Source organism: Mytilus californianus, unplaced genomic scaffold, assembly GCF_021869535.1.
Source record: "Mytilus californianus isolate M0D057914Y unplaced genomic scaffold, xbMytCali1.0.p SCAF_2, whole genome shotgun sequence".
NCBI lineage: Eukaryota > Metazoa > Mollusca > Bivalvia > Mytilida > Mytilidae > Mytilus > Mytilus californianus.
The window spans coordinates 77432290-77443842 of NW_026262668.1; the positions used below are offsets into that span (position 1 = coordinate 77432290).

At 32.1% G+C, this 11553-nt stretch overlaps 1 protein-coding gene across 5 annotated transcripts in view; it reads left to right on the plus strand.

Annotated features, from left to right (window-relative positions):
- Nucleotides 1-471: 471 nt before the first annotated feature.
- LOC127728239 (uncharacterized) overlaps nucleotides 472-11553 on the plus strand; it is a 29917-nt gene continuing 18835 nt past the window's right edge. Inside the window, exons 1-3 of one of the 5 annotated variants that reach the window (XM_052235504.1) lie at nucleotides 472-544; nucleotides 2575-2628; nucleotides 3534-3581. In XM_052235504.1, the coding sequence (XP_052091464.1) occupies nucleotides 3557-3581 (25 nt within the window). In that variant the 5' untranslated portion in view covers nucleotides 472-544; nucleotides 2575-2628; nucleotides 3534-3556. Of the gene's footprint in view, nucleotides 545-1279; nucleotides 1348-1680; nucleotides 2629-3533; nucleotides 3582-11553 lie in introns of those variants that run through there. The other 4 variants (XM_052235506.1, XM_052235505.1, XM_052235507.1 and 1 more) reach the window with 4 other exon arrangements.

Sequence of the window (11553 nt, forward strand, 5' to 3'; positions counted from 1 at the left end):
ACCAGCTTTGGCAAATGCATCCGCTGCAACAGTATACTTAATTTATCGCTAAAAATAACGTTATATGTTAAATCGCTAGTCCCACCAGCTTTGGCAAATGCATCCGCTGCAACAGTATACTTAAATTTTTCGCTTAAAACAACGTTATATGTTAAATCGCTTGAAAATATCTGAAAATTATTTGTCACAAGTTAATACAATTCTCAGAAGTGATGATCAGTGATTTATTGTATTCTTCAACATTGTAATCATTTATGGTACAAAAAATGTTGTCTTTAACTAAATATAATTCTGTATATATTTTAACAATGTACTCTGTTAGAATATTTTGTGTCATGCATATATGTAGGGGGTCATATATATGGACCTTTTGAGTCTAAAAATTCAAACAAAGATTATCGTATGCCTAATATGCTAATGATTTTTTTTAAATCCGGAATATCGGTCAAGGTTACGGATACGTTCCGATTACTAGTTTAAAAATTTCGGTTTTGGTTTTGGTATCCACTAAACCTCAGGTAGATCAGCAGGTTGAATTGGCCATGTACTATATATTATACAAAAGATTGAAATTTCATTTAATGTACATCTAATCTATTGAAATATCAAACGGCTCTCTCGTTATTGTTGAAACTACCTTTTCACTTCCACACATATTCCATCACTATTTAAGGTTCATGTGGACCCTTCGTCTAAAATGGCTGCATTTTCACCTCAAAATTTACTCTGAGTACAGACAAACCTGTGCATCTGGAAAAGTTTTAAGGCATAGCATGCCCTAGATAAATAAAATTCAAATATATTTTATGTTTTAGAAAATTAAAAACTTAACCGGATTTTGCAGTGCACTTTTTTTCATTCCTCCAGAAGGTGCCAAAATAAACTAAGTTGGGAAAGAGGTTTGAGAACTTCCCCACAGGTAATAATTGAAGTGAACTGTTTTGATTGACATGGACAATAGATGGACAATAGATACCTGACAATAATTGGTGATTTAAACTGTGTATCTGAGTGGACCATATCAAGTGAAACTCAACTGTTTGTTAATTTTATCATCTTCTGCAGGGACGAAAAAAAGTGTACTGCTAAATCCAGTTAAGTTTTTAATTTTCTAAAACATACCATGCATTAGAAGTTTATTTATCTAGGGCATGCTATGCCTTAAAACTTTTCCAGATGCGCAGGTTTGTCTGTACTCAGAGTAAATTTTGAGGTGAAAATGCAGCCATTTTAGCCAAAGGGTCCACATGAACCTTAAACAGAGACATATACCGTATGTATATCATCATGTCTCTGATTTAAAGTTATTTTCTCATTTGTAGAAAATATCCGTATATGGTTAAAAAGGTTTGAAATAAAGATTGTAACACGGATTTATATAGTAAGCTACTAAATAAATCCTAAATTTTATAAACTCTGAAAATTGACATCTAGATATTGAAAACCTGGGATATGAATAGTCCCAATATATTGTCCCAGTGAAAACCAAGTCACAGAAAGAATGGTGGGTTCGGTATAGTTGATACTTCTTTCTTTCCCCTCCTCCCCTCCCCAGTTTTTAGTACGCATGTTATAAAACACAGTAATAACTATAACTTATAAGTTAGAAATTGCTTGATATGGCAGGTATTATTTTAATATTTTGATTTTTATTTGTACTTCCAAATTTTCTATCAAATGTACAAATGCCTTGTAATACTGTAACCTTGGTTTGATTCCTCCAGTGTACTTTATCCGGAGAAAGAAAATCCCCAGTGATTTTTATCCACCAACAAAAATTCACTAGGTTTTCTATCCGGGTCCAGTGTAAAACATCCACCAGTCATTATAAGGTTCTAAAAAGGGTTTTTTGAAGGGGAAATATATATAAAATGTGGCTTAATAGTTTTTAGTGTATTTGAAACTTGCATAGCTCAGATTTATATAAAAAGTGGAGAGTTTTCATCCAAGGAATGTTCACACTAGTGTTTTTGAACCAGGAATGATTACACTAGTGATTTTGTACCGGAATGATTGCACTAGTTATTTAATACCGGGATTAATTACACTAGTGCTTTAGATCCATACATTGATGAAGTGATTAGTACTCATTTTGAACACACGATAACACAATAATGCTTATTAACGAATAAGATTTAAATAATTTTTCTATGCAAATCTATAAAATCATATGCTTCTAAATTGTCACTAATTGTAATATTTATATTTATTGGATTGCTGAAGTTTTTCTGTGTATTTGCCCTTTTGTCGACTTGGATATAAAATCATATCTTCTTTGTCAATATCAAAGGATGCTTCTATAATTGAAACTTTAGGTAAGAACAAATCTGCTCTTTAAATTTGGTTTATATCAAGTTCAATGTCCTGATCATTGATAAAGTATTTTGAGTTATAAAAACATCCTCCTCGTCATCATCAATATTATTTACTACATTGACTCAGATTAGTTAAACTGGTTCCTTGAAAATTATTTTAATATATTTATTTATATAAACAATAAACCGATCTAATATAAACAAAACAACAATATCAAGATAGATGCTTTCACACTATTTACATCCAATATTCTCTTAGTGAAAACCTGTAATAAATACACGGCGGAATGAAAGTACGCTTACAATACAACAGGTAATTTGCCAATCTCTTGTATTATAATATGTCTTTGATTACAGAGTCTTACAGAATTTCTTTAGTTTCAGTATCGAGCAGTAAATATGTTATTCAGATCAAAATTCAAATCTAAGTTTGACTTTGACTATACCATTGAATCAAAGTCATTTGCATAGTTAACAGCAAAGTAGGATTCTATTTTAATAAGGTTGGCGAGTGTATAGATTACAGAGACTTGTCTCCTGTAGTAGAAGAAGAAATAAATAACCTAGACTCTGGTACTTATAATTCAGATAAACATTTTGATTTATTTGTTATAAATGTTAATATCTCTAAACAACATCCTCAATTATTATTTTCATCCAACAACATATTTAAACTTGCTTTGCTGTAGATACAATATTTTTTCAAAAGAATGAAAATAAGTGTGTAAATTATAAAATATCAGATTAAAGTTTAAAAATATTCCTCTTCTGTCTATACAGTATATATTGTTGATATTTTGTGTGACATAAATTCCTGATATAAAATTGTGATTTAAAGAAATTTTTTGAACAGGAGAAAGTGCAAATCTGGCTGATAGTAGGGTGAATGAGGAAAAAAAGGTACCAGTTTTGTGTACATATTTTTATAATTTGTGTAGATTTTTCAGTACATGTAAGTACAACTTTCTCAATTAGCATCCGCATTCTCATTGGAAGGCACCATTTTTTTGTTTCTATTTTTTCTGTTTTTGCAAATATGTTCTAAAGTTTTCCCAAGTTGTACTTTTAAATCTATAGAAATCTGCAGATACCAACTTTCCTTACAAGTTTACAAAAAGATGTTCCCTAAAATACATTACAAATTTTATACAAGTGTCATTTCCATAGTAAATATTGCAACATTTGAGTCTCTGACCCATTTCCTTAAAACTTTTTCAGCTTAGAATAAACAAAAGAAAAATATGAAGAAAGAAAGGAAGAGAAAAGGTGAGAATAATCTTTATCTTAGCCACATGATTAGCATTTTAGTAAATATAAAATTGAAGGTTACAACTTCCAGTTTTAGCCAATCTCATCAAACCATCCGAACTGGTATTCAGTAAATTTATATTTATAATTATATATACATGTATATTGTACACTACCAGTATTGTTCCCTACTACCAGGGTTTCCCCTTGGTCAATTTCTTTTTTCCCCACCTCTTTCGCCAAAACAATATTTTTTTCGCCAACTAACATAAACAGATTTTTTGTTTAGGACTGGTTTTCCTTCTTGCTAACAAACAAATCCAGTTTGCAGCATTGTTGTTTCTTTTATTATTATTCTGCATATCTATTTTATAACCTACATTGTAATAAATGAACACTTAATTAGAACAAAAATTTCTTGTAATTTTTTTAACGATACTGTAAAATTTGACTTTTGGGAACACAGGATTCATCTTCAGTTTATCATCAATCAGTTTATTAGATATGTCCTGCTTATTCAAAGGACAAGGAATAAAATTAGAGATTTTACTTACTTTTGACCCCTTTCTTCAAAACAACAGTTTTCTTTTCTGGACCATCGTTAAAAGTAATATGTGAGACGTATAACTTTACTTCTAAAACGATGTAAATTTGGATACGATCCGAGTAAACTTATCGACCCTTTAAATAAACTTATTCTCAAAGGTTACCAATTCAACACTATAATTAGATCTTTGAATATTGTTTTTATTGGTATTAATATTGATTTTGTTATCAGTAAACTAAAATCAAACTAAATATTATTTTTATATGCATATGCACATTCATGGTTCTACAATCTGTCCATAACTGTATCTTGGCATTGCACAAGGTCATATTTATCTCTGACTGTTAATGACGTCTTTACACTAAATCCATTGGATGTTGGATGTGTAATGATTGATATTTTAGTCTTAGATGCATGATTTTTTATTACTGTAAATTCAGAAATTATTGCAATGTTTTTATTATTGCGAAAAATGCGACAGGGTTATAATCGCAATAATTTAAACTCGCATTTTGAAATTTTTTATATGAATTAAACAGGATTTTTCTCAATATCGCAAAAATTAAAGTCGCATTTTAGTCTAAAATGACAAAATCGCAATAATAAATGCACGCAATAATTTCTGAATTTACAGTAGTTGTCAGTAACTGCAAGTACTCTCAGATCTGTACTTAAGTGTCTGTTTGTTTTGGGGGATGTATAAGTACCCTGCCATGTCTACTCTGTGTTTTTGTTAGATGTATTTCTGCTTTCTATTGATCTGATGAGTTAAGTCCTTTTCAACTGATTTTTATAGTTTGTTCTTATGTTGTTCTGTAACACCACTGTCCCAGGTTAGGGGGAGGGTTGGCTCACCCTTCAAACTAGTTTAACAAGGACACATTCTGTATGTGCCTGTCCCAAGTCAGGAGCCTGTAATTCAGTGGTTGTCGTTTGTTGTTGTATATCATATTCGTTTTTCGTTCATTATTTTGTACATAAATCAGGCCGTTTGTTTTCTCGTTTGAATTGTTTTACATTTGTCATTTCAGGGCCTTTAATAGCTGACTATGCGGTATGGGTTTTACTCATTGTTGAAGGCTGTACGATGACCTATAGTTGTTAATTTCTGTGTCATTTGGTCTCTTGTGGAGAGTTGTCTCATTGGCAATCATACCACATCTTCTTATTTTTGTCTCGCCTTGACGGAGTCAAAAAGCGAGACATAGGTATGCTGTTTCCAGCGTCGGCGAAAGCGGCGGCGGCGGCAGCGGCGTCAACAATGTATTAGTTTGTGATTAGGTCTAGTTCATGGTGAACCACTAGTGGTAGGTCAATGATATTTGGTATGCAGTTGTATTAGCATTGGCACATCTCATTACCATGGAGATTATTTGGCCCCGCCCCCTCAGTCATGGTCTATTTACTTTGAAACTTTTGCTTAGTTTACATGTATTAGTTTGTGATTAGATCAGTTCAAGGGGAACCATTAGTGGTAGGCCAATGTTAGTTGGTGTTCAGTTGTATAAGCATTAGCACATCACATTTCCATGGAGAATATTTGGCCCCGCCCCCTCAGTCAAGGTCTATTGACTTTGAAACTTTTCATAGTTTACATGTATTAGTTTGTGATTAGGTCAATTTATGGGGAACCACTAGTGGTAGGTCAAAGATATTTGGTATGCAGTTGTATAAGCATTGGCATATCTCATTTCCATGGAGATTATTTGGCTCCGCCCCCTTAGTCATGGTCTATAGACTTTGAAAATTTTGCTAAGTTTACATGTATTAGTTTGTGATTAGGTCAGTTCAAGGGGAACCATTAGTGGTAGGCCATTGTTGATTGGTGTTCAGTTGTATAAGCATTAGCACATCACATTTCCATGGAGAATATTTGGCCCCACCCCCTCAGTCATGGTCTATTTACTTTGAAACTTTTGCTTAGTTTACATGTATTAGTTTGTGATTAGATCAGTTTAAGATGAACTGCTAATGTTAAGTCAATGATATTTGGTATGCAAACTTATTGGCATTTGCAAGTATCGTTTCCAAGGAGATTATATAGCCCCACCCCTGATCATGGTTCATTGACTTTGAAACTTTTACATAGTTTACAAGTTAATGTTTGTGTTAAGGTTTGTTTAAAGGGAACGACTTATAATAAGTCAAAGATATTTGGTATGCAGTTGTATTAGCATTGGCACATCTCATTCCATGGAGATTGTTTAGCCATGTACCTTCAGTCATGGTTCATCGACTTTGAATATTTGCATAACTTACATGTTAAAGTATTGCTATTTTAATTTCAGCATTTATATTATCAAAATTACAAAAAGGCGAGACATATCTCTGTGATAACAGTTTATTATATAAAGTAGCCTCTTCAAAACATTTATTTTTATCAAAGTTGTTAAAACAATCCTTTAGGTGACATGTGACGCCATTTTACCTCACATTTTCAATAAACAATACAATTTAACACCTTTATTAATTAGTCCATTGTTGCAGATTGCTATCAAATGCAATCAGCTGATAATTGATTGTCTGTCAAAATTGAAATGCATGAAGAGTTCAAGGTGAAATCTGAGTATTGTCTGATCAGGGAAAAAGTAAAACAAACCTGAAACAAATAAACGAGATGAACGAAGTAGAACCTCTATATTTCTATCGCCAATCAAGATTTTTAATCGCCACAATTATTATTTTTTTGCAAAATGGGAAAATGGCGAACGCCAGCGGAAACCCTGCCTACTACCATGCATGCATTGCAATTTCTCTTCTCAATTTCACATGTCTTTGTTGAAACACTATATACATGTATGACAAGTGTAGAAAAGTGTTATCTACACTAAGGTGTAAAGGTTTGCATAACTTGGTGCCCAAAAACAACCAGTAACTTATTGTTTTCAGTGGCCTCTGTTGTATTTACATTTTTTAAATTTTCTCTTCCAAAGAAAAGGAGAGGTGGGGAATACATCAGTGAAACCACATTGCCTGTTGGGACCAAATATTGTTTTAATGGTCTTTGGGTGATCTTTTCAAAATGATGCAAAACAGCCCTCCAGTTATTAAAGATGAACACTACTGATTTATTAAGTTATTTTAAGTCTATCTTCTGAAATTTGCTTGGCTTGATGTCAGTAGTCCGTAATATGAAAATAGTCAATAACATCAAATTTTGAATAATTTTTTAATATTTTGCCATAAAATGCTGATATCTGGGCTCAATCTTGATTTACCTTTGGACTTATCAGTTCATGTAATGAAGAGTCCAGACAGATTTTCATGAATCCAGGACTCATGGACTTGTCTTAGTGAGGCACCTGGTATTGCCATTACTTGGCTTCTATGGTCCATCATTTACTTTTAAACTAATCATGTATGTTACCACTTAGTCAGGAGATTTTAGTTTACCGGTACAGCACATGGACTTGAATGTGTAGGTAAAAGTAGTAGCTTTGGTTAGCTTGCTTGCTAGCTGAACCATGAGATCATTATTACTTAAGGTACTAAGGTAGTACCTTTGGGCGGAGTTAATAGTTTAGCAGAGAACCAATCAAAAAAAGGGACAGTATATAAACATTGTGAAACCAGTTTATATACAAGTCAGTTTAGAAATTATATGTTTTCTATCTAAATTTTTAAATCTACTGTCAATTATAAGCTAATTCACAAGCATGTTGTAGGTGTGTTTGATTTGTCAATTTCATTTTGATTAAAGTTACATGCATTTTGATGCCGATAAACACATTCCCAGATTTTGATGTGCATTTTTTTCTTCACTGCAGAAGATGGTAAAATAAAAATCTGAATATTATCAATTGTCCCTCTATTTTTCATGTCAGTCAAAACAAAACAATCCCATTGATTCATGAGCATGGTGAACAGATCTCAAAGATTTTAACCAACTAAGTCTCTTTTTACACCTTCTGTAGCACTCCACCGAAATACAAATCAAAATCAAAGATAATGATATCCTTATATACAATGTATATAAGGGGACGACCATTTGATATTCTGGGGGGGGCCAGGAGGATTTGTTTTGGATCGGTTATTTATTTTTGTAAACTAAGAGGACAGATTATTTATTTTCTGCACTGTTGAAGCAAGATTTTTCATTTTCATTAAAACAAGGGACTGATTATTTATTTTCATAACTATATTAATAATATTTGAAAACATACAAATTTTAAATTCATTTTTTATTATAAATAATACATGTACAGTCAAGTCATTAATGTACCATTTAATCAGAATTAATCATCATCCTCTGCGGAAATGAATCTTCTGAATTCCAAACTGCATATACATGTTTTGCATACATACACGGTATTAGAGTTGGGCTGTGACTAGCCTCTTTTAAAGGTATTGCCAAATATATTTACGCCGAGCGGAGCGATGCAAAAAAATTTTGAAGGGTTTTGAAGCCGCTGAAGGCCCAAAGAAACTATAGAACAAATGATGCAAAATCAAGCTTTCTGGGTGTTCCCAGACCCTTTCTTATTCTGAAAGCGCAAGTTCTGTTTTAATAATTTTTTGACAATATTTTGGTCTCAAAGCAAAATGTATAGATTCAGCGTAAGACTTAAGTTTTTATGAACAACATCAAAAGATTAATATGAAGAATAAAGTAAAAATGTAATTCACATAGTTAAGTACATGTATGTGGTTTTTGTTGTTGTTTCGGCATGCAGAATTTAAATCTTTTATACCTGTAAATTATATGGGGTTTTATTCAAATTAAGTTAAGAGGGGGCTGATTATCAGTGATATAACTATGTCAAGTAATTATTAATAACACATTTCAATTACAACTTGATGTAGCTCTTAACTGGGATACAATTTAAAGTAGTTAAGTTGTAAAATTAGCTAAAAAGTCTTAAATAAAATAAAACTCATGATCAAGTTGAAAACAAAATTACTAAATCACAAAAGGAATGCAACACTAAGAGAATACAGAAGGGCAATCAATGAACAAAAGACAAATTTAAAGAAACATTGATCCCGAAAAAACAGGTGCTACGTCCAAGGGAGAACAGAACTTGCTTCTTGCAAACACTCGCTGTGAAAACAATTTGATATGAAGACAAGCTTTTGGTTTTAAAATTTCTTTCATAAAGGCATTTGCCTCAATGTAGTTACAGCCCTGTAATAAAAGTGAGGTAAGTGTTCCTGAGCCAATATACTTCAAGTTAAATGAAACCCATTTTCAGACATTTCAAGTATATTTAAATAATATTTATACCTTTATTATTAAAAGATTTGGGAAGTGTTTCCTGAATTTTTTTTTGAAAAAAGATGAATTTTATGAAGAATCTGGTGCCACCTCATACTTTCGAATAGCATTTATAAAATGGCTTAAAGACTGCCGAGTTATTCATTTTCAAAAACATTGTAAGTCAGGTTATTTATTTTCAAACTACCACAGAACAAACCATTTATTTTTGTGATTATCAAGGCTGAGTTATTTATTTTCAAAATCCTCCTGGCCCCCCCTCCCCCCCCCCTCCCCGAATATCAAATGGTCATCCCCTAAACCTGACAAAGATCAGTTTCACAAAAAATCTTACGACTAAAGTTGATCGTAATTTACTGAATTGTTCATGACTTAAGATCAACTTTAGTCGTAAGATTTTTTGTGAAACTGATCATAGAGACATAACGAACAGAGGTAATTGATTGAAATGAAACTGACAAATCAAACACACCTGCAACATGCTTGTGAATCAGCTTATAATTGACACTAGATCCCAGTTTTAATTGACTTGTAAATCTGGTTTCACAATGTTTATATACTGTCCCTACTTTTGATTGGTTCTCTGCTTAACTACTGACTCCGCCCAAAGGAAGGTAGGACCTTGGCTAATAATGATTTCATGGTTCAGCTAGCAAGCAAGCTAACCAAAGATACTACCTTTACACTCAAGTCCATGCGCTTTAAAGATAATTGTTGGATATGTGCAAAGCTTCAACTGTATGAGCTTTGAAATCTAACGAATATTTAGGGAGATTTTACTCACAGGAGGTCTCTTCATAAAAAGGTATACACAGACGTATCGCTGGTATGGGTAACTTTTTTAGAATGTAAAATATATCAATGGGGTGCAATTTCACGGAGGTAATATATCAATGGGTAGAAATTTATATGTCAATGGGTCATACATGTTCATCTTCTGTTAAGATGTCTGTAAAAACTGTGTTTTGATCTTTTCATCTCCTAATATGAATCATGGATCCCATGTGATTAACATCTCATTGAAATAAGATGTCATGATAGCTGGGAAATATATATAATGGATTGTGATTTTTTTTATGAAATATATGAATGGGTAGGGATTTTTGCATCAATCAATATATTTTTCAAACCCAAGCTGGATGTCTGTACCCAAATTTGTAGGTTGAGAATTATTTAGTTGGTACTTGCATGTTCTTAATTTGCTGGTCCAAAACTATCTGAAATATGACAAAAATATACCGGTAAGTATTTTTGTTGAAAGCATGTAGAAGTGTCTCATCTGTGAAATCACACCTGCATTTGTTAATGGAACAAAAACTGTTTTTTAATTTTGAATTACACAAATGTACCAGAACAGAAAGTTAAAAGGAGTGCTTTCAGATTATATAATTAAGGGAAGTGTGGACAAAAGATCTGTATTTTAATCAGACCTCATTTTCATGGTTCATTGGTTAACATTAAGTTTTCATGGTTAAGTCTTGCTGTTTCCCAGATACTATTAATTGGCATTATGCATTTGTCAACTATATTTGGGGTATGGAATGATTGAATGGTGTACATGTACGTCAGTTAGGGTGCATCTGACTTTATTCTCATTTTTATTGTTCATTAGTCAATGTTTAGTTTTCTCAGATATTATAAACAATAGATCAACTTTATTAGGTATATATGGGATGAATTTAAAGTACATAAATATCCGTCTGGCAAGGTTAATCTGACCATGACCTCATTTACATGGATCTTTTGTAATGTTAAGTTTATGTGATACTTGTAGTAATACCCTTATCTTATAAACTTTCAACGTAATTACAATCATGATCAGTAAAGCAGGAAGGTCATTTCAGTGTGTGCACTTTTGTTATATGACATATATAACTTTCTGAAATATTCATAACTAAAAATAAGCATAAAAAACATGCCAGGAGGTCACTATAAGCTTTTTGTCTTTGTATGGGGCATAAGACATGTGAGCTTGTTCACTAGAGGTTCTTTAATTCAGGTAGTTTCAGAGACTACATCTTCATACATGTATAATAGGGTAAAACAAATTCCTTTGAATACAAATGAAAGAAAGCATTCATATACTATGAATAAAAAAAGTAATTTATTACATCTAATATTCATGGCTATATATATATTAAAAATATTTTAAAAAATGCATACTTTGGACTATAACAAGAATATTCATTGTAATCTGCTGTTCATGTGGTACTTTTTATGCCCCACCT